This window comes from Lepisma saccharinum, chromosome 9 (assembly GCF_977018435.1).
Source record: "Lepisma saccharinum chromosome 9, izLepSacc3.1, whole genome shotgun sequence".
Lineage (NCBI taxonomy): Eukaryota > Metazoa > Arthropoda > Insecta > Zygentoma > Lepismatidae > Lepisma > Lepisma saccharinum.
In genome coordinates this window covers 8,034,255-8,059,269 of record NC_139237.1, presented here as the reverse complement: position 1 = coordinate 8,059,269, position 25,015 = coordinate 8,034,255, and the positions used below count along the sequence as shown (strand labels likewise).

General features: G+C 40.3%; 1 protein-coding gene across 1 annotated transcript in view; it reads right to left on the bottom strand.

Annotated features, from left to right (window-relative positions):
* Positions 1-25,015, bottom strand: part of LOC145992324 (uncharacterized) — a 603,163-nt gene that overhangs the window by 143,636 nt on the left and 434,512 nt on the right. The window contains exon 10 of the mRNA XM_083128705.1: positions 15,070-15,226. Coding sequence (XP_082984831.1) covers positions 15,070-15,226 — 157 coding nt within the window. The remainder of the gene's footprint in view (positions 1-15,069; positions 15,227-25,015) is intronic.

Sequence of the window (25,015 nt, the reverse complement as noted above, 5' to 3'; positions counted from 1 at the left end):
TCAGAACGTAGAGCCGCAAGTTTACGACACGTTGTCTCGTATCTGAAGGCTGCAGTGTTCAACAAGTCACTATGTTTATCACTGTTACTATCCTGATCGGTTTCATCTTCTTCGTCACCTTTCGGATACATATCCCTGTTAATTGATATGCAGCGTTGACAACCATGCCAGTAGCACCCAAGCGCCTCATACACCGTCTGCGTCTCCTCGTGATAGCCGTCCACTCTGTAACGCCCTCCTATGACATATTTTTCACGAGTACGTCCACCGTGAAGAAGTATTACATCATTTTGTTCTTCCACGTAGGTTAACCATTTCAATGCGAACTTGGACATCTGATCTGCATGATGGTAACCTCCTTTGGGTATTATTCCTATAGTGTTAGCCGGCATAAATTTCTGCCTGTAAATTAGTGAACAGGCAGATGCTATTGTGAGACAATCCTTACAAATGTCGATCTTGCATATGTCTAGGAAATTCTGTCTCAGCTTCAAACATCCTTGTCTCAACAGGGTAACATCCTTGATGCAGTATTGGAGAAGTTGTTTTTTGTTGTTGAAAGGTATATTTTTGCTGCATTCAATGTAATACCAAGACATAAAACGGTGTTGATCTTCAACTGTTTTCATATATTCATAGCCGTATGCAGAAGGAGGAGGCATCGCTCCTATGTAATTTCTGTTCTTGTAGGTGTTCCACACATGCGGATAATAGCCTTTCTGCACCGGCAAACCGAAAAGTTTTGAAAATCCTGCAAGATTTGTCTGAACGTAGTTGAGACTGTCGACAAAATGAAGATTCTGGTATGTCATGCTAATGATTTTTGTACCGTCTAAGATCACACGAGGTTTCATTTCTCTTTCCAACATTCTCCGTAGCAGAAATGTGCAATCGTAGCCTCGTGCATTGTGTGCACAAATGGTTATGTTGCAAAACTTGTGCTGCAGTTCGAGATAGGGCAGAAATGTGTCTACAGGATCATCCCAGAATATAAACTCTCTGGTTCCACAAACAGAACAGGGAACTGTTAAATCCTCCTTCTTGTAACACGAGTGACAGGCTGTCTGTACTACAATAAGATTTGGAACATGAAGAAACGTTTTTTTCTTTCTCAGAGTACGGAATGTCTGTATAACATTCGAAATCGTAGAATATATATAGAAATTTCGAATTCACTTTAGTTTTCGGTACAGCCATGTGACAGAAATGATTTATAGGTTTCACGCAGTTACATACAGTACAGTACTTCATATTACATTTATGCACTTTTTCATATGTATTGTTTGTTACAATAATTCTGAAACATCTGGGACACTGTTGGATTTCACTACAGACTGTACCGTTTCGGAATGGTGTAGAAACGTGATTCGTGAAGCAGTTTTCATTTTTGAAAATTCTGTGACATGTCTGGCATATTCTGCGAACACCCTGTTCAGGCACACACGGCGGAGTTGAACGACACATAGAACACAATTGTTTACACAGATGATTATGCGGTCTATGAAATATGAGTTCGTTACACCCGCGACATTCTTGTTTTGCCGCAAATGCTCCAACACGGTTCACTATCACATCATAATGCTGGCGAGTGTTATCATAGAGAAGGTATATATATTTGGAAGCATTTTCAACCTGTCCTTCAAACAAAACATCTTTCACATCACGAAGATTGTTGTATACAACAATTTTATATTCTGCAAGAACTTGCTGAAATTTTCTCAGTTCACGAATTCCGCTTCTGCACACGCATTGTCTGTGAGATCTACATCTGCTTTACGCATAAGTTCGAAAACAGGTTTGAGAAGATTTCTATTTCTTCGATACTGTGAATAGGACGGATCATTATCAGCATGGGATTTTCCTATGATCAAAGCTTCAGCTAAACAGAGTGGTTTCCTTCTATTCGGCACACCGACGACACTTCTTTTTTGCGTGGTTAGCATGTAATTAGGTAAACAATATGTTTTTTTACCTCCGCCACCTCCGACAGGTATGTCGACATGGTCGGCGCGCAAAATTAAACGGTCTGTAGCCGTGAATGTTTTCGCGCTCTGCAATATTTTATACATAATGTTCCACACCATATCACTGTGTAACTGGTCACATCTGTGCCACCCGACATAAATATCTTTCACGGTGGGGTCAGATATGTTAGACAGAGTTAAACCTATCTTGTCTTCATCTTTGGTGTTTTTCTTAACATAGGTGATAAGATTTTCAACACCTTCACGGATCCATGTGTGAGGATCGACAATTTTCTGGAGGGTCCGAGAAACTGAATTCCACACGTCGTCCTTTGGAACGGAATTTAGGATATTCACGTTCTTGAATGTTGTGTAATATTATATTCCCTAACTGCTCACGAGACACTGAAGCACGTTTACTTTTCTTACCTCTTCTATCTGCTACAGAAACACTCTGGGATGACGGTTCTGCTGGGGGCAAGGGATCCGGTCTCCATGACGGTCCTGGCACAGGTTCCAAGCCTAATCCAGGTGCGACGTTCCTTGAAGGTCCTGGTGATGTAACAGGCTCAAATGCGGTTGTCTGCTTCTCCTCGGTAGCTGGGGATACAGGATCGGGTGTTGATGAAGGCCCTGGTGATTCTTCGGAAATACTTGCTCCATAAAGATCGGGTACGGATGTTGTCACTCTTTGTAGTAACCGGTCATACTCCTCGATCAAGGAGATTCTTTCTCGTGCTATGATTTTTTGCGCAATTTGCACCAACACTTCCCGTAACTGTCTAGGTGTTGTGAAATATCCATCACGATATAGCAATAACAGATCGTCAGCGGATAACTGTACGTCCATAATCGTGCGATGTCTGTGTCACGAAGACTGTCATGTGGAGAGAACACCGTACTTTATATACGCAAGCATACCAAAGCTGTTATTTCCGTTCCTAACGGTTCTGCTGTCTGATTTGTAAACTCTCCGGAAATCTGTAACAGTCCTCTGGTAACCGTCTTCGCTCTTTCTGGCTGATATGAATGCTCATGTAAAATTCTCGGAAAAACTAACTGTCTTCACCAGATGTTGTTCTTTCTGATATCAAACCCAAGTAAAATTCTCGGAAATAGCTAACTGTCCTCACCAGATGTTTTCCTGACTGCTATGAAACCATGTAAAATTCTCGGAACTACTTAACACTCTTTTCCAATAAATCCCCGAACCATTCCTAACTGTTCTACTTTATTCCGAGTCCAACACACTATCACTCATCGCCCAAGCAAAGGTGGCGACCCCATTGTCACACCAGCATCAGAACCTGACATGACTACCAATTCTATAATATTACGTAGTATCCGTCGGTGATAGATATTGTCACCTATCTGTTGTAGGTAAATTGAAAAACTCGAAAAACATGTCCGGAAAGTTTCGAAGGGCCGTCCAGCCGTCCCTAATTGGACTAGAGTGAAAGCAATTGCAGATTCGGAATCTGTACGTCAACACCTTTAAACAGAGTATATGGACGGAGGTCTACGGTCAAAATAACAAAAACCAAGATGGCGGCCAAGATGGCGGCCCCCATTGTCATGACGAGGTGAGATGACAATTAATTGTATAATATTACGTAGTAACCGTCGGTGATGTTTACTGGCACCTATCTGTTGTAGGTAAATTGAAAAACTCGAAAAACATGTCCGGAAAGTTTCGAAGGGCCGTCCAGCCGTCCCTAATTGGACTAGAGTGAAAGCACTTGTAGATTCGGAATCTGTACGTCAACACCTTTAAATAGAGTATATGGACGGAGGTCTACGGTCAAAATAACAAAAACCAAGATGGCGGCCAAGATGGCGGCCCCCATTGTCATGACGAGGTGAGATGACAATTAATTGTATAATATTACGTAGTAACCGTCGGTGATGTTTACTGGCACCTATCTGTTGTAGGTAAATTGAAAAACTCGAAAAACATGTCCGGAAAGTTTCGAAGGGCCGTCCAGCCGTCCCTAATTGGACTAGAGTGAAAGCACTTGTAGATTCGGAATCTGTACGTCAACACCTTTAAATAGAGTATATGGACGGAGGTCTACGGTCAAAATAACAAAAACCAAGATGGCGGCCAAGATGGCGGCCCCCATTGTCATGACGAGGTGAGATGACAATTAATTGTATAATATTACGTAGTAACCGTCGGTGATGTTTACTGGCACCTATCTGTTGTAGGTAAATTGAAAAACTCGAAAATACATGTCCGGAAAGTTTCGAAGGGCCGTCCAGCCGTCCCTAATTGGACTAGAGTGAAAGCACTTGTAGATTCGGAATCTGTACGTCAACACCTTTAAACAGAGTATATGGACGGAGGTCTACGGTCAAAATAACAAAAACCAAGATGGCGGCCAAGATGGCGGCCCCCATTGTCATGACGAGGTGAGATGACAATTAATTGTATAATATTACGTAGTAACCGTCGGTGATGTTTACTGGCACCTATCTGTTGTAGGTAAATTGAAAAACTCGAAAAACATGTCCGGAAAGTTTCGAAGGGCCGTCCAGCCGTCCCTAATTGGACTAGAGTGAAAGCACTTGCAGATTCGGAATCTGTACGTCAACACCTTTAAATAGAGTATATGGACGGAGGTCTACGGTCAAAATAACAAAAACCAAGATGGCGGCCAAGATGGCGGCCCCCATTGTCATGACGAGGTGAGATGACAATTAATTGTATAATATTACGTAGTAACCGTCGGTGATGTTTACTGGCACCTATCTGTTGTAGGTAAATTGAAAAACTCGAAAAAACATGTCCGGAAAGTTTCGAAGAGCCGTCCAGCCGTTCCTAATTGGACTAGAGTGAAATCACTTGTAGATTCGGAATCTGTACGTCAACACCTTTAAACACAGTATATGGACGGAGGTCTACGGTCAAAATAACAAAAACCAAGATGGCGGCCAAGATGGCGGCCCTCATTGTCATGACGAGCTGAGATGACAATTAATTGTATAATATTACGTAGTAAACGTAGGTGACGTTTACTGCCACCTATCTGTTGTAGGTAAATTGAAAAACTCGGAAAATTTCGAAGGGCCGTCCAGCCGGCCCCTAATTGAACTAAAGTGAAGGCAATTGTAGATTCGGAATCTGTACGTCAAGAGTATGTGGAAGGGGTCTACGATCTGAAATACAGAAACCCTACTTTGCCGTCAACATGGCGGCCCTATTGTCCGGCCCTGTGTGATTTAACATAAAATTGATTTGCCATATCTGTGCATTTTCAAAGGGCGACTCCGACTCTGTCTGGCCCCGGGAAGAAATAATAGAAATAACTTTGGACTTTGAAAGGGGTTCGACTCCCCCCTGTGTGTCCTAAAACCAAAAAAACAAACTGATTGCTTTAATTTTGTATTTTGCAACGAGTCCACTCAAACCCTGTAAAAACGAATTTTCCCTATGTGTAGGTCGACTCTGATTCTGTTTATTTAAGAAACAAACGCAATTACAATAACGCTACATTTTCAACATCATCTATTTCACGATGTTCTTTCTCAGACGTTCTGTGAGGACCTAACAAGGAAGTTGGTTTTGCAATTATATCTCCATACTTTTATTATCTGTCTGGATGAAACAAGGAAGTACTATGTACATAACGTTATCAGAGTCAACCGGATGCAACAAGGAACTACTGTGAAACTCATCTCAGAACTGCAGGCCTCAGTCCCGCAATTTCCTCCTTGTAAATCTGTCATGATGTAATAAAGAACTCCAGTCACCGCAGTTTAATCTCTTCTACAGATTTCCGTGTAACACGCTTGCTAATGACTTAAGCATGTAAGGAAGTCTGCAGAACTTCTGAAACAGATTTTCCTCCACTCATTCTGTTACTTCGTGTTGGATCAAGAAGAACGTGCGATGGCTGATGGAAATTTGGTAAGTACCTATTTCATATTCATATTAAAAATAACATATTTTCTGTATACACCATATATTTTTATTACAAGAAACTCTTATACATATTTTATTACACCCATTAAATGCAATACCTCTCAATGTAGACGTTATATGTACAATCTCGGGTTCGATTCCCGATGGAAACCTATGGTTCTGTGCATAAAGTAAATTTAAAATCAGCTAGATTGTTTAATTATTCCACAACTGAACGAAACGTGTTAGTTTATTAGTAATATTAGTAATGTTTATTCGTTCAGTTTTCTTTTTTTTTAACATCTCCACCATCCGTTCCTCTAGCTCTTTCCCCGTTCCCCCTGTTTTTTTATTTTCTGCTCTTTCATTCCTCACACTTTTAAATAGTTCCATTAACTCGAAACATATTCTTAACGATAAATGCGAGGGTACATATTGGGCTCTCTGTATGTTTTCTACAAAATCACCAAACACTGCCGCGTTTCTTTTTTTTCAATAATGAAGCTGAATATTTTCACCAATGTGTCCACCTTCACTTCAAAATCTTTACACGTTTCTTCTAGTCGGCGCAATAAATCTTCGGCCAACCCGTTTTCTTCGCAGAAATTGACGTAGCTGCTTACATGCTTTTCTACTTGTCGTGCGTGAACTTTGCTCCACAGATTTCTTCTCTCTTCTGTTGTAGTCCCCGTCTCCTCTTTTACGTCACCATACAGTAGACTGAACCCTAGCGGAAGTGTAGTCATCTGAAAATAGACAGAAAATATATTAGTTATATATATATATTTTTTTACACAACCTGTAATCACTGTTATATATTAATTCACACATATTTTCAGGAACGTAACATGCAGCAAGGGGAGGCTCTGCGAAATGCTTTTCACGAATACCAGATAGGAGCAGAAGAAGAAGAGCACTTCGCAGAGCTCACCAGGGATGTTAGGAGGTGTCTGGAGGAGCAGGCAGAAATAAATCGGCAATACGAACAGACGTTGGCCGTATTCGCGGTTAGGCGTCGCCTCAATCGGCAGAGAATGGGAGACACTTTCCGTTATTATCGCCAAAGGTAATTATTTTAATTTATTTCTTATAACATTGTATATTTTGACATCGTCCGACAACCTATCGACTATCCTTGTAGCTCAATTAGGGACAGATATATCGATTTGAAATTTTCGCAAAAATCGAAAATTAAAATCGGAAAAATAAAATCGAAAAAATAAAATCGAAAAATCGAAAAAAGTTTAAAATGTTTTAAACACGTTTAAAAAGTTTTGAACAAAATTGAGGCTGTAGGCCTCCTGTACTCATGTTTCAAAGAACGCCCTGTTGCGGCCCTGTTAGGCCTCAGTAAAACTTATTGCAAATCAGCCCCGGTTAGTTAAATCGGTTTCAGATGCATGTTCACCATTTTTCCGATTATATATGTCATACCACTTTTTCTTTTATAGCCATATCTACATGGAACCGAATATATTTTTTAATTATTATATATTGTTTTTCAGCATGGCTCGACGCAATGTTCGTAGGGCCGACAACCTGCTCCTACTGCTACCTCCTGCGGTCCTCAGAGGCTATGTTCGTCCTCCTTCTCCTGCTCCGGAAGAGGAGGAAGATCAACCCCTCATTAATTTGGTGCAGCGGGAGGAGGAGGAGGAGGAGGAGGAGGAGGAGGAGGACGGACATCGTACGCCTCCATTACCTCCACCAGAGGACCGGGAACAGCCAATCCCCCCACCATAGGCTGTACATCTCCAAAATAAACCTCTGCTGCCACAGGTAATGTTTTTTATTTTCTCACCTTTCAAGCTGTATCGTTTTCTGCTTCCGACGTGTCAGTCTCCTCTATTATTTCGGGGAACTCACGATGTGGGCCTGTGCCTCTCGAAAACTGCTCTTCAACTTTATGGACACTGGAAATAAAAGCATATTTTGATCTTAGATCGTTACGCCGTAACGGGTTGTAACAATAGTCGGCTAACTCTTCTAAATCTAATGCAGTACCTTTTACTCCTAATGTATCGCTTATCGACTCCTGTAGGGGTACACTACTGTTAAACCACTGAAATATTTCACCCAGTGATAACATAGACTCCCGATATTGTTTTCTAAATATATGCATCAGGGTTGCAACATCACTATAATCCACTATCATGTATTTTTTGTGACACCCCACTCGGTACAGCAGGGGAATCTCCTCATTCAGTAAATGTTCCAAATTTTCGTACCGTGTCAATTCGACAGCGGCACGCCCACAATTTAAACTATCATCCGTCATCATGATATATTTTGTAGCCAGACAACGTGGAGGAACATGCAGATCGGATATATCTACATGCTCCGAATTTAGTTCCGATTCTGTCTCCATCCAGATGCAATCTTTTGAGGAAATTCCCGATACTACAGTAAAAGGTCCTGCATTATATCCGTGAGATGCTATCTCACCGGCTACACGATTGCTCCACACATGGTACGGCAAATGACCGTATACAGGTGCTCTCTCGAAAAGGTAATGTGTCTCACATAATCCTGTTCTACGACTCTTGATGTACTGCATGCTGATCGGAAAACTATTACTTTCAAGTTCCATAAAATTCTCATTCACTAAATCTCTATTGTAAAATGTTATTAAAAGAGATTCCCTGTACCTTACCGGACTATCAAAAACCAACACTTTGGGACTATTACTCTCAAATATTTTCGATTTAACACCTTGCAGTCTTTTCGAATCAGAGACTGTTACAGGGTATGCAAAACACATTGCCTTCCTCGGAGAACGCTCTATGTAACCGTACAAAGGATTATACTGCATATTTTTATCAGCATCATGTTTTCTTTTCCTCAACGTTTCACCCCTGCCACCACTACTTTTGTTTCCACAGCGTCTCAACTTCTCATATTTGTGTTGTGCAGCATTCTTTGCTTCCCACGATCTACGAAATTGCTGCGTAAAATACTTAGGAACGCTCAAGTACGGGCTGTCATCCTTAAACATTTCAGGCTGTACCGACGACCGTGGTGTCCGTGGAGGAGACGGCAGTATACGGCTACTTCGTGATGTCGTCGTCGCTGGCAACAAATCTGGAGCAGCAGGTTTCATCCCCATTACACTGCCGACAAATTGCAATATCCAGCCCCCTATACCCATTTTACACTTCTACTCACCTCAAGATAACCCACTATATATATATATATATATATATATATATATATATATATATATATATACCAGGTAGGATTGATCCGTTGAAACTGATCACTTTTCTCACTATAGTATCTGCAACCTGACAGGCGATTGTGCTGGCTGAGCTGTGGACAGTTGTACCTCTTATGATGCATATCTGGTTTGTTCCTTTTTATATACCTTCCTCCCGACGATCAACACAGTCATATTCGATACGTAATCTCTCGCGCAGAGCATCCAACGCCCACGTGCCTCACCTATCTTCTTCCTGTCCTGGTACACTGTACACACTCAACTCTTCCGAGAACCGTATTTTTTTTACTCTGTATAATTTATCTACATCCGTCTTCTCCGGCAATTTTTTCTCCTTATGCTCTTTCTCCATCACGTGCTATCCCACATGCTTTGCAGGGAACCCTCCTTCCAGCACTGCATTCAACCATTCCGCACATCATTCATCCGGTCCATGCATATCACTCTCAACCGTCCACACACACACATATCGCTCACCAATTCCTGGAACCACTTAACGATAATCTTTCTCGCAACACCAAACCAATTAACACCAGACATCAAACATTACTCATTCCCCGAAACCCTACTCTCATCCCACACAATTTCTAGAACTCGAACACTCAACACTTCAACGTCATCTGCTCGAACATTCACCAGACCCTGAAATAATCTCCAGACAAAATTCCTTGAAAAACAGACCTTAAAACACTTGCCTCAAACACGCAAAAGCAATTACCATTCCAGACCCATTACACAAACCACATCCATTAATTCTCACAACATTTCCTCGAAACAACACTCGGCAAACCCCATTTTCCAAGAAAAGGCACTTAACATTCACCGCACCACTTAAAAGCCTCATCAACGCCATCTGTTTTCAGACACCGGAAATTCCGAGAATCTCCCCAACCCAAATTCCCAGAATTTCAGAATCATCAACGCCATCTGTTTTCAGACGCCGCGGGAAAAACCCGAATACTTTTACAACCAATCAGAACGAACCTCACCAAATTAAGCCACGCCCATTTTATGACGTCATCGCGCAAAACAATACCCCTTGCTTGCCCACACAACTACATCATCAATTGATCTTTGATCGATCTTTTCCAATCAATTGATTTATCGACTTCAACGCGGTACCATAACTACTCGCAATCGAAATGTTCGGGGAAAATCCGTCATCTTGGAAAGTGGCAGCAAATATTCACTAAAAAAAATATATAATATCTCGAAAACGTTGCATTGTACACAAAAATTAAAGATAATTGAAATTAAATAGCAGAAAATGTGCTAAATGGTGGCTTTTGTTTAATAGAGCTACCATAAATCTTAATTCAATTAGAAAGATTCAAATATTTTCTTCAATTTTTAGAATAAGCGTAAAAGTTGGTTACCGATAGAAATAACAGCAAATAGGCTATGTAAGAAAATATGTAATTTACGTCCTAAAGTCACTGAATCAAATTCATAGCTTACGATTTCGTCTAGAAATTGGTTTTTGTTTCGTGCCTTTAGAGTCAGGGGTTGAGGAGATATGTAGTTTAATGCAGTCATGTGTTTCCCTAAATGTATGTGTTCCATTTTTTATGATATTGGTGAGAACGAAATATATTCTTTTTTCTGCAGAGTTTCGTTCACTTGCGTTTGGTGTATGTTGTTTTTGTTGTTTAAAAATATATGCACGCAGTAGCGGCGATTAGGTATCTTAACACGAGCTTGGGGGGGAGGGGGGGTCGAGGGGGCAAGGACAGTTTACTTTCTACTTCCTGCAATTAGAGAGATTAACCAGAAACCTTGGATGTGGGGTGGATTCCACTCTGCCTTTTTCAGACAAGCCAGCATAATAATAAAAAATGTTTACATCGAGTTAAACTAGAATTGACTAGGACTAGAACAATTTTAGATCTTCAGATGTTAGTTTCCGAAATATCAACAGGTCATTTTTGATTGATTGTTGCATTTCATCTCTTTTATTGAAGATGTTCTTCTCAAGATTTTCAATCAACACACATTTTCTACAAAACTGCCCATCTACTTGGGTTGGAAACATTGAAAGAAAACATTGTAATAGATAACGATAAGGCTGAGAGAGAATTGAAGTTAATTCAAGAATAAAATAACATTGTGACCAAGAACCAAAAAGAAAAGCAATACATTGTGCAGACAATTCTTGAATACAGAAAAAAGGTACCCAGATGCTACAAAAACTGGCCTAATGAAAAATCTAGTATCTTATTACGTTCATTTTAGTTATTGTTATTTCCATTTTAGGCTTTGTTTTGTGAAGTATGTATTTCTCATTTGGTTTCAATGTTTACTCAATATCTTGGGTAAATTTTATTGTTCATAAAGTATGCAGAAAACAGTTAAGTTGTCTTTCGATTATGCTTGACTATTATTTTGGTGAAATCTGAAAATTTAATGCCTTTGGGGGTCAATTTAAAATAGTGCAATTGAGCTGAAATTTTGCAAGGTAAACGTTTTTAACGAGATTAGGGGTTTGGGAGCAGAGAATTTCAAAAGTTGAAAAATAAGGGCCACCCTAGACCGACACACAATAACACACCCGTCCTTTTGCCGAACATCCCAAAGAATGCATAACTTATAGTACCAAATAACCTATTTGTCATGAAATTGAAAATATAACAGTTCTTTAAATTAAAAGCACAAATCTAGAACAAACTCTGGACTAGGAATTCAAATAGGTTCCATACATCTAGAGGGACCTGGAAGCCTGCTTTTAGATTATGCCGAATGCAAGCTGTAATACAGACAACGAACATACAGTTAATAAGAGAATGGAAGATACCCTCTAGCTTCAATCGGATAAGCATTCCGCCTTTGCTTATTTGTCAAAGTAATTTTGTGTAGTGTTTCTATTGATCTTTAACAATGACTGCAGATGGATTTAGATTTTTATCTTAGGTTGAGAAAAGAAAAATCTCCGGAAACAATTTTGTCGTGTTGGTCGCCTACTAGTCAGTCAGCGGTGGGCGCCAGAGTACCATGTTAAACCCACTGCACGCCATGGTGACGATATTCTCGCGTGCTTTTGTCTTTGAAATCATCGGAAAGAGCTGTGGATTTCAAAGATTATAAAAGTGAACAAAAGAGACGAAGAATATTTGTTGTTTTGAAAGAGCAAGGATAAAATTTTGTGGAGAATTTAGTAACAATTTCACACGGAAAGTTTTGTAGAAGGAATTCCCTCCTGATCACAGTGAATTTACAAACTCTAATGAGATATATCTATACTATACCTATATACAGTTTCATGACGTAACTAGTCTGGATTATACAAGCATATGAGTAAACTTAGAAAAATGATAGTTCCTAATGCAGATATTAATTCCATGACTCAGAAGTTACGAAACGTATTTATGAATATCTGGATGCTAATATGCCCGTACAGGTACGTAAACGTGAACTTCAAAAAAACATTTTCAGTGACCATTCATGTTCTGAAAATTTCAATAACAAACAAAAAAAGTCCATAAAACATAGTTGTTAAATATATTTAATTGCCTAATTCGTCCTCGCTAAAGTCAAACGGGACAAAAAATAGTTCTTTGGTAAGATTAATCAGAGTTCTGTCATAATATCTCTTTTGCCTTTTGGAAGAATGCCAGAATTGATAAGAAAACGAAGTCATTGCAGGGGTGTTTCTAGATCAGGCTTGACCAACATGCCTGCACTTGCAGAGGCCAAAGATCAATCCGTGCGGTGCGAGTTTACCACCTGCACGTTGTATTTGAAGGCCAACAAGCAGCAGAGCAGGATCAGAGATGGTCATTTCACTTCGGCCTCGCGAAGCCCGGCCTCCGAGTTGAAGGTCGGCCTCAGGCCTCGCAGGGCTAGTCTCCAAAACTCCAACTCGGCCTCGGCCTCGACCTCACACGGCCTCAGCCTCGCAAGGCTCCTGGAGGCCAAGGCCTCCGGAAGCTGGACATCTCTGAGCAGGACTGGGGCAGTTGACAGGTGGAAGACGCTCTCCAATTCACGGAACCACCTATTGTTTCTCCTGCCATGATTACAATACCACATGCACTGTTGCGCACGAATTAGATGACTAGAGGTTTGTCACTGCACGAACACGATCGACTAAACATCTTACCTCCCTCACTCCCTCCTTCTCGCCCATTTTTGAACTCTACAGAACCGCTGCTCACTCTGCAGATCACATGTGCATAAGAGAGCGTTTTTTTCCTCACAAAATATCGGAAGTTGACCAGACATTTCCTATATTATCAGTTTCCCCGATGACGTAGTGATAACGTCGTCACATTGTAACAGGAGGGTTCCCGGGTTCGATGGAAGCACATCTTGGTTCAGATCCCACTTTCAACTGTAGATCCAGTCCCGATTAGCCTTACTGTGCTTAAATTGGACTAGAAACATACAAAATTTCTAGGTGATTTTCGTAATAATTTTGGGAAATACGTCCAATAGCCAGATTGCTTGCAATATTTTAGGGAATTTTTGTTCTCCCGATATGGAAATTTCATTTACTTCCACTCAGTTTGCTGTTAATGATATGTATAAAGGAATTGAGGACATCGCTTCCATGTGTCCTGGAATTTTTCTCAACTAAAAGGTTGCCCTGAGTTTCTTTCCCCTTGCATAATAATATTATTGTCTATTAAATCTATAGACGTTGTTGTACAGAGTGATCTATTGAATTGTAGACCGCCGCGTCAGTATCTGTGTTATCGGCAAGCGAGGCGCTCGAGGCCGTATATCGGCACTATCGACTGTCCGTGAATAAAGTACGCAAGTTTCCGCAACTAGTTTAAAGAGTGATTTATTTACGACATGGAACTTTTACACCCAAGAATCTTGTTTCAAATCGCCTTTGAACTTCACGTGCCGATTGAGTTAACACATATGAATCATAAACAAATACACGCTGTGCAGAACAAAACATTTTCTGAGACATGGTTGTGCGCTTGCTTCATCGACACTCTACGATGCCGAAAAACGGCCGCGAACGCTTCGCTTGCTGAGAGCACAAACACTGATGCGGCGGTCTGCATTTCAATGGATCGCTCTGTATATTCATACAGTGGGAAGTTTGCATAAATCAACGAAATGATGTATCCTAATATATTATGTAGGAGAAGAGGACGAGACAAGATCAAGATCTGCTGTTTTAAAATCTAGCTTAGTTTCGTCTCGTGTGAGTGAGCCACAAAATGTCTGTCAAAGATTTAGGTGCGCCACGTTTTCAATTGGAAATGCATATGCATCATTTTCTACACTACACTTTCGTATTAATTTTTTTGCGAAATTTGCCACTTGTTATTGAGCCAACCTGCTATGCACCTTGTTTCACTCTTGGCGCTGTCTCTGGTAACAAACACAGAGAAACTTGAAGTTGGGCCTCCCCGATGGCGTAGTGGTAACGTCGTCGCCTTGTAATTACGGGGTGCAGGGGTTCGATACCCGGTGAAGGCACATAGTGGTTCGGATCCCACTTTAAACTGTAAGTCCTGTCCCGATTAGCCTTGCTGTCCACAAAGTGAACTTAAAACACCAATTCCAAAAAAAAAAAATAAACACTTTTATATGTATTTGATTTGCTCTATTGATATACTTAGCTTTTTGTGCCACTTTTGGCTAATTTGCGAAGATGAGGATGAGTGAGTGATGATATGATGGAACTGATGAATGGCCACACACAAATATCCATGCCCAGGCCAGGATTTGAACCCGAGACCCCTAGCGTCGTAGCGCGATGTTCTAACCACTCCGCAACGGGGGCAGGCTTAAACACTTTTAACAGGATCCTTGAAACATCTGGATTCTCAACACACCACGCTTGCAACTTTGCCAAGGAATTTTGCTGTAAACAAGTTATAATTGCATATTGGTTCCAAGGTCCGTCTGCGTTGAAAATTATTAAAAAATCCACGCAACATTTGAAAGAAGTTTCCGGTTCTTCGTAACCTGACAAAACTTTTAAGAGGCCTGGCAACCTGTGAATTGAATAGATGAGTACTCACCAGATGGCTCTCTCTGCATCCGCGGCCCACAATCTCGTTCGTGCTTGAACTGGTAGGTGGCAGTGAAGTCGAATCCTTTCCTCGTCCATGTGTAGTGCGCCACTCTATACATCACATTCAATGCTGTTGAACTCTTCACACTGAAGGGGAGGTTTTCCTAGCGAGAGAGAGAGAACTCAATATTACACTCTTCTCTGCATGTTTACATATTTCTTCATACAATAACAAGCATATTGACTTGAAGTTATCATATGGAGGCAATAGAAAGATAGGGAGATGTTTATTTATTCCAAAACTAGGTCACAGCGCTTCAACGGGAAAATTGTCTTCTTTGGGATCGTTCCAAAAATCTGACGCGTTTATCGAGCTAAACTGGTTATGTTAACAGCCAATTCCAAAAAGTCTTCCCGTAAAGTCTATGAATTTTGTTATGGTAGTCAGTATTTTGTTTTTGCTCAAGAAACATAAAAAATATGAACTGATTGAGTTCGAGGAAAATCGGCTGATTTCATGGTCGTTGTCATGCGTGGGTGTGTCCACCTCAAATTGTCCAAAAAAATATATTTTAAATAAATTATATTAAATACTTATAATTCCATGAGATAGGAAACGCAATGATTTACGGGAGAATTCTAAGAGAAAATGAATGGGGCAACGTTCCACTGAGAACCAAGCAGCTATATCATTGGGTGATCAGAGCATTGAGTCCCATCGCAGCTGTTTTCTGCCTATCGAGCCAAACATTGCAAAATAGAGTTAGAGTGAGATTCTTGAAATCTTGGTTCAGTAAGTAATGTGTGCGACCCGTCCAGAAACGATGCATATGACGGTGAAATACTAGAAGCAAACAGGTCTAGAAAGGGATATGTACACCAGTGTATGGAAAAGCTACTTTTTAAATGGTAACTAGTTACAGTTAGCTAGGGAGAGGGGAGGGATTTCAGTTTCAAATACGAAAACTATTTTTCCAATTCCCCATAACAATAAACAACACATATTTTAAATCCAAAAAAATATTCCACATTTTAACTACATACACGCACAGCTGGTAATGCAAAAACTGATCAGCTGCCACTGATGGATAACTTTGCATTTATGATAAATAAAATACATGCATCACTTAGAGTGTTGCTAACGAAATGAGACACAATGGAACAGGCCTTTTCAAATTGGAGACGAGATGACACAAGACGGCTGGTACAGTCTACATATCTCGGGGAAAAAAAAGAAAATACAAACAAAATATTTAATTAGTTGCAAATACTAATTTACTTGGAATAAAGTAGTTTCCTTGGAAACCCAGACCAGAGTTTATTACGTCTAACGAAGAGTATCATACAAAGAGAAGTGAACGAATATCTACTATTTTTTAATACTCTTTCGAAACCCTTCGTTACTTCCCATTTTTCAATTTATTCAAGGTTATTAATTTTATGTTGTAATAATATTCAAGATAAAAATGCAATTCATAACACACTGATTCAGATTCCTGCTTTTTGTGAAAAACAATATTATAGAATGGGTAGTTTAAGAAAATATTGTAAACTGTTCAAAGAATATTGTGGGCTATGCTTTTAATAAAATTTGTTATTTGTTATTTGTTATCCTGTGTTCACGTGTTTTTTTAACTCCCTAGAAATATTTTATAAAGCTTTTATTATAGAAAGAGATATTTATCAATAGAAAGAGCAGGAGATACTTTTCTTTGTGTAATGAGTTAAGAATTGCAGTTCTGGATATATATTTTTTTTGTTCACGATACACATTTAGAACAATAGTTTTTGTTGCTCCCCGGCGGCAAGCTTAGAATTAAAAGAAAGCAATCAATTTTCACAGTTTGCAGAAGTTCCTATAAGAATTATAGCAGTAATGAGAAAGATCACTCTCTTATTGAACTTTCAGATCGAAGCGACACGCAACACACATCTTTGGAAAGCAATGTTCAGAAATAAACGCAGTCTTTCGAACTGAAGCGACACGACAAGCTGCATGTGTCGCTTGTCATCTGCATGATGCTCGGACTGGATACCGTGTTGCCTCGGTATGTTATCCGTACGGTGATTGCATGCACATTGACAGAAGTGTCGTTTCAGTGTGAAACTTCCGCGTCACTTCGGTATGAATGTTTCATTACGGGAGATTTTAGATCGAAGCGACAAGACACAAGGCCCTTCAGTCTATAACTAAGCATTTACCGAGCATAGGCGAGCAACATAACTTTAAAGAGAAAATCGAAATAATTAAAAGACTATTTAAGATTCATGTTGACATACTTCAAGGTGTTGATATGTTCATTCGCGGATTTTGGTTTACGACCAGTTGCTATTTACCACTGCAGAAAATCGGCAACAAAGCACTTGCATTCTCTATCGCTATCACAGATGAAATAAAAGGTCTGGTTGTTCTGAAGCTATCAACCGAGTGAACCTGTTTGTTACCCCCCCCCCCCCCATGCGACTTCCTGAAGCAGATTGCATTTTCAGTGTGAGGAATGTTGAAATCTGGAAATTTTTGCAAAGACAAGACACCTTGACCTGAGAAGGATTAAATGCGCTCCCCTTCCTCCTCCTCTTTGAACAACAGGGGGGGGGGGCAAGCAGATATTGGCGTCTATGCTTACAGTTAGCCTTGAAATTTTGCCTTAGGTGATCCGACGAAAATCTTTAGAGTAGCAAAATTAGCTCTTCTTCCACGTTACAAACATCCAAGTTAGCAATTTAAGTGTCGTAAAGTAACTGTGAAAGTTACTGTAAAAGTAACTGTTGAAACGTTACTTCTATTTACAAAAAGTAACTCTCTTGCAGTTACAGTTACTTGATTTTAAAAGTAACTAATTACAGTTACAATTCTTCAAGAAAAGTAACTGTTATTTCTAACTGAGTTACTTGTAACTAGTTACTTCCAAACGCTGATGTACACCAACCGTTATAGGCTGAATACTTCTTCGGTGTCCCATTTGAGGGTAACATTATGATTTTTTTTCACACGGCTGTGTAGTAAGTACATGAGTACATGTTGTCCACGTCTGCTGACAAATTCCTAGACTTCTAGTGTTGCTAATCAAGATTATATACCCTAAAATGACGCTTTTCCACTTTTCTCATAAAATTAATATTCCAAAATCCATTACGTGCTGCAAATTACCCATACTGGAAGCAAACTGCAAACTAGCATGGCTCTTAAGAGGAAAGTGCGAGTCTGACATTTCTTATCTCTTTTACTCCAGTGAAATGAGCATTCTGGGAAAAATAAAACTCTGACTTGAACAATTTATTAATGTATAGAATTTAATGTACAAAGAGATCTCTCGATCAATGTGTTTAAAATGTCTCAATAGGTGAGTCTTCATAGTGCAGAAAACCCGGTGTGAATTTCTGTCACAGATTTCATTTTAGAAGCGATTACATTTATGGTTGTGTGGTTTTCAAACATTCTCCAGTGTATACCACCGTATTCTCTCAACTACAGCAATGCAAGAAAAGAAAGAGAGAGAAAGGTGGAAAGATGAAAAAGGAAAGGCAAAGAGACAGAAAGAAAAATGAAAACTGTTAAACGAACAAAGAGAGAGAGAGAGAGAGAGAGAGAGAGAGAGAGAGACCAAGAGAGAGAATATTTATTTTATTATGAATTTCTACTGGCATAACGATATCTTATAGTTTTCGGAGAGAGGTGAGAGAGAAGGGGAGAGAGAGGGAAAGATAAAGAGAGGGAGAGAGAGCAAAAGGGAGGGAGAGAGAGAAAGAAAAGGAGAAAGAAAGAGAGGGAGAGAGAAATAGAGGAGATAGAGAGGGAGAGAAGGGGAGAAAGAAAGATATGGACAAAGAGGGAGAGAGAAAGAGGGAGAGAAAGAGAGAAAGAAAAAGGAGAGAGATTGAGAGGGGAGAGGGAGAGAGAGAGAAAGAGAGGGAGAGAGAAAGAGAGGGAGGGAAGGAGAGAAAGAAAAGGAGAGAGAGAGAAAGTGAGGGAGAGAGAGAGAAAAAGAGGGAGAGAAAGAGAGGGGGAGAGAGTTAAAAAGAGGGAGAGAAAGAGACAGATTGGGTGTAGAGAGAGGAGAGGGAGGGAGAGGGAGGGAGAAAGGAAGAGTGGGAGGGAGAAAGGAAAAGAGGGAGAAAGGAAGAAAGGGAGACAGAAAGAGAGACAGGGAGACAGAAAGAGATAGAGGGAGATAGAGGGGCGAGGGAGAGAGAGAGAAGAGAGGGAAGAGAGAAAGAGAGAGGGGAAGGTTCAACTCCAAAACTATCTCTTTCTCTGTGCCTCTCTCTCTCTCTCTCTCTCTCTCTCTCTCTCTCTCTCTGTCTGCCCTCACCCCTTCCTTTCTCCCTCTGCCCTCACCCCCTGCCTCTCTCCCTCTATCTCTCTACTTGTCTCACTCTGTCTCTGGATTTATCTCTTCTTTTGGCGGCTCTCTTTCGAGTCTCCTGGGGAAAGTGTAACAACTTCTCCCCTGAGATTTAGGTCTGTGTATGTGACCGGAAATTGGGAAGCTACGATTCAGTAGCGCAACCCGGTTATGGAAACCTACAACGACGACTAGGGGTTCGTCGTGCTGACCACACGTCACTACGTAACCGGTTGGGTGATCTCCAACCTCGCCAGATGGGAGCGAGGCAGTACTCGGTAGGTAGGCCCTGGTCTTCACGGGCTGTTGCATCACAAGTTATATTTCATTTACTAGTTGGAAGAAGTGTTCCATCCGTGGAGTGAGGAAAGATAATGTCTGGGATCAGGTAAATCCTTTTGTAATGCTGCAACCGCATTCGAATTATTCGACGCTTTTCGGTGCTCTAACATGGAGAAACATTTCCGGTTTACTGGAGAAGCAAACAAAGACAGGCGCCGACCTCAACCGTGCTCTTTGATCCACCACCGAACAGGCACCGAATTCTTCAGTCAAGGACTCTCACATATTGCAGTTATAGTATTATTCTGCCTACTAGCAGCTCGAAGCAGGATACGACTAAAACCCAAGTTGTGAAGTTTCTCCGCCTTTAAACAGCTTGCCATATATGACGGTCGATGAACCCGTCACAGTGGAGGGTCAGGTGACTGTGACGTCCTCGGAATTGAAGCTCCTTGAAGCGACAGGAGTTCTGTCTGCTTTCTCTGCTTGCGCGGACATCGGCCAAAGTGCGTGGCTATCTGTTTAATTAGTTAAATTCGAATTGCTAACTCTCTATACAAATGCGTCAGAATAGCTTTGACAAGAAATTGTTACACAGGCTATTTGGGAGGGTAACGCGATGAGACAAAACTAAGCATAATTAAATTCAGAATAGCGTTAGGCCAATAAATATAACTTACCCCCAGAAAGTCACTTCTTTGTCTAAGTAAGTCTAATAGTAAAGCAATTTCGAATTTGTAACAGCATCAACGTACGTACAGTCACCGGCAATAAAAATGGGACACCTATATCCCGAAATGCTCGCTTCCCTGTATGGCGTTGTGTGTGTTGCCTAAGTCTTGTGCGATAAGGGGATTCTAATAGCAAATTTTCAATGGCAACTTCTTCCACCGCCATAGAGTTAGGCAACACACATAACACCTTACAGGAAGCGAGTATTTTAGGATGTATGTACAGTGGGATCCATGAGTATTACCGTGCAAATAGTCCATCGCCATGTTCGTTCACTTTATTTGACCCAATAAGAGCTTCAAGTATTAAAAAAAACACAAAACAAGGTGTTGACAAAGTTTGCACCAGCATACATAAAAATCCATCGCTTAAAACACGTAGGATGTAAGAGAAAAATTAATTAAAACAGTCATGGACAATTTGCACGGTAATACTTATGGATCCCTCTGTACATGTGGACTGATCGTGCCACTTCTCCGAAAGGGCATCAAATGAATCAGCTAGTCCTTTTCTTCTGACCAAATTAAATTCCCTGCACCCTAGATGGTCACACTAGAGTTACTGTGAATCAATAGCTTATTAACTACGTGTATTAAATCATCTTCCTCTATATATATAATAAAAATGTATGTATGTGTGTATGTTTCTTCTCGCTTAACTCTCCAACACCTGGAGCGATTTCAATCCAATTTGGTACACAAATCACTTTCAATCTGGAGAGAAATACTGTTGGGCTAAGAGACCTCTTGCACCCCTGGGTTGGGGTGGGAAGGGTGTGACATGTAAAAATAATCGAAAACGACCGATATTAGTGTGGAATCCACAATTTTTGGGGTCGGTAAGATTAATAGTGACTTTCCCAATGACGCCCAACTCCAAGACACCCCCGTCACTCCTAGGGGTGGGGGTGGGAAGGGGTTACAGTTAAAACGACCGATATTAGTGTGGAATTCATAGTTTTCGGGTTCGCTAAGAATAATAGTGGCACATCCAATGCTGTTCAACTCCAAGACACCTCCGTCACCCCTAGGGGTGGGGGAGGGAAGGGGGTGAGATGTAAAAATAATCGAAAACGACCAATATTAGTGTGGAATCCATAGTTTTCGGGTTCGCTAAGATGAATAGTGGCACACCCAATGCTGTTCAACTCCAAGACACCCCCGTCACCCCTAGGGGTGGGGGTGGGAAGAGGGTGACGTAAAACGACCAATATTAGTGTGGAATCCATAGTTTTCGGGTTCGCTACGATGAATAGTGACACTCCCAATGCCGTTCAACACCAAGTTCATTTTACACTATAGTTAAAATTCATTATTTTCCTGTCTAATAGAAGATTGGGATAATTTAATACCCGGGCAATGCCAGGCAATCAGCTAGTTAGATATATTTTTTCTTATAGAGTCTACTAGTTGTTCGTAAACGTCCAAAGAAACTTTCAATAAAACGTGTTCATCAAATTCCACCTTTAAACACGTAGCTCAGGAAGCCGACAAATAGAACTTTCACATAGAACCGTGTCGTGTGTGCCAAGTTTCGTAATAATTAGCTTCCTCGCAACCGCTAACTCATTCCACTGTCTTTTGTAGCGCGCTCTGAAGGAAAATCCTTGTGAAAGGGCTGTTGCTTCGACCAGGTGCTCATTAGATAAACAACGGAACGCGGGAAGTTGCCAGTCAGCGGCATCTGAGAGTGGGTGACGATTCCAGCAGGGCTTCCCGATCGATGGAGTCACCTACCACTCCATGACGTCCGCACCTCAATCCTATTTCAAAGCACAATTCTCGTTGTAAACTTTGCTGAATGCAGCCTCTCCCACAAACGACATGTGCGTTCCTATCCAATCTAATGCTTATCAGCGCCGGTCCCCGTGGGGGGAGTGGTTAGCACATCGCGCTAATACGTTAGTTCTTAGTTCGCACTGATGTCTATGAGAATCCATTCATCATGTAATCACTCATTACCATCTTCGCAAATTAGCCAAAAGTGGCACAAAAAGCGAAGTAAAATAAAGCAAATCAATCAATCATGTGTATCACTGGGAAGACGAGGGAGTTTAGAAGCAATAAGGTGCAAAGAAGTTTTATGAAAGATGAGGCGATAACCTGCTTCCCTTTAAAATAGAAAAATCCAAGTCAGTGAAACAGCTAATTTATGATTAATAATACAATCGCAAGTTACATTTTCATAATATATTTCTCCGCATAACTAACTCTCCAGCCTTCTTAGGTTTATGGCTGCAGCAACGCAAGTCTTCCATCTGTCCCTATCCTCGGTAAGATTAATCCAATCTTTTCCATCCTTACCGATTTCCTATAGGTCCATCTCAACGTTATCCCTCCATCTTAGTCTTGGCCTTCCTACAGGTCTCTTAGCATCAGGTTTCCCCGACAAAAATCCTGTAAAGAAAACTGAATATTTCTCGGCATACTTAAATTATCTGTTTAGGTGTTCGTTGGTACTTGAGTAACACGTTTCCAAAACGCTGGGTTGGGAGGGATGGTCCGACATCATGGCCTCTACGTTCTCCCGATAGTATGCCTCCAGACTCATTTTCTGTGGCGATATACTAAGGACAAAATGTACAGTTTACCAGTTCCAGATGTTGATATGTTGAAGGCGATATAAAAAAAAGATGAGTGTGATCGAGATGTTGTCCAACACTTGAAGAGAGAATGGTTGAGACATTTTCAGTGCAACAACATAACAAACGTTTTTGAGTTTTCGTGCCATTTTATATGATGGCTAAGGCTGCCGAATAAGTTTCTTTCTTTAAGAGTGTTTTCACAGCGCGATACAATGCCAAAGGTCCAGGGTTCGAAATCCGGCCTGGGCATAGGTGTTATTTGTAAGTGTCCCCTTAATCAATGTCATCACTTCATCATTCATCCTGATCTTCGCGAATAGCCATGTGTGCCAGAAAAGCTAACTAGAATAAATCAAATCAATCAATCAACTATTGAAGCTTATTTGTGAATTTTTATTTTTACCATGCCTGTTTCCAATCAAACTTGCGGTAGAAAACCATCCATTAGAATATTTAAGAATAATTGGGAGTTACAGTATTATATGTAGCTATATTCTAAATTACTCTAACTCCACCTTTCTTCTAAAATACTACATGTAACAATAAATAATAATAATAATATATTATTCATTACTATATGTTATCTTCATATTACTGTTCATTATATTACCGTGATAATTAGAACTCATATATTAGATAGCTTTGTAAAGTTAATATAATGCGACTCCCTAACTTGTTTGAAAACTAGAAATTGGCTGGCCTATCAAAGTTTCTGAGTTTAAGACAGTCAGCTGTAACTATACTCGAGTATGTCGGTGCTGAACTCAAGTAAGCTATTGAGGGTCGGTGTGTCGGAAACAATGGCTAAGGCGAAGAGGTAGTTGCTATGCGACGGTGACGTAAAACAACGTCAGCTGTCAGGCAAAACGTCACGGCGTTGAACATGAATTAAGCATCCGACTCTGAAGTTTTCACCTTCCTGTGTTAGAGTTGTTCTTCCCCGCTCCTGGCGTTTTAATGCAACTTCAGTGATTGCATTCGAGACGGATCTTGACATTTCCTTGGCAAGACAGAAAATATATACAGGCACTTCTTCCTCTAACATTTGCAATAACCTTAACTGTTGGCACTTCTTTACCGCCCACGCACTCAACGACTGCATCACAGTTGTATTTTTTTAAACACCAGAATTTAAATCTTTTGTACTTCAGTGAGAATAGCTATTCAACTTTTAGAAAATAATTCCCAGTCAGCGTACAAGGAAGGGTTATAATTTTTATAACATACTATTTCTGTCATGGAAATTAATACACCTGAAGAATGTAATATAACGGGCCTCGTCAAAGCAAACTGTTGTAGGTGGCAGCAGCCCTGTGGTGTCCCCACGCTTTTGATCGGCATTTGTTCTCCCATTTAAATACATTTGAAATTTGATGCCGAACGTGCTGCTATTACATGAAATTGCAAGTTTAATATCATCTTAACCTCAGAAATGATGTCTGAACATGATAGTTGAATAATCAGTGCTGTAGAAGTAAGACTTTTGAAAAGACGATCGTCAACAACAGAGAATATATCGGAACTCAAAAAACCTTAAAATTTGCACAGCACTTTTTTACGTCACTAGCAATTTTCACAATTTAAGTGATCTATTGTTGAGAATCCGGTAAAGAATAATGCATAATAATTCCGCGCGACTGAAACTTTTATTTTTATAGTTGTTTTTAATAACTGACTTTTCTTCACGTGATATTATACTTTTCCACGTAGCTAGTAAATATGGTCCTTTGTTTTATATATTATATATGTATTATACATTTATCGTCAAGAATAGATATTACAAAAAATATGTGTTCTTCTGTTTCATGTCTCGGAACCTCTAGGGCCATCTTATTTACAGGAATTATAATTTTAAAATTGCTGTTACCAAGAAAAAGAAGGACGAAAATACGAGGGGAGAATATCTGCTTAATACAATGAAAACATACGTTAATATTAAATTATCGGATAGGGCATAATGTCAGTCATAGTGTATAATAATTTATATCATGCGTTTACGCACTTAATAC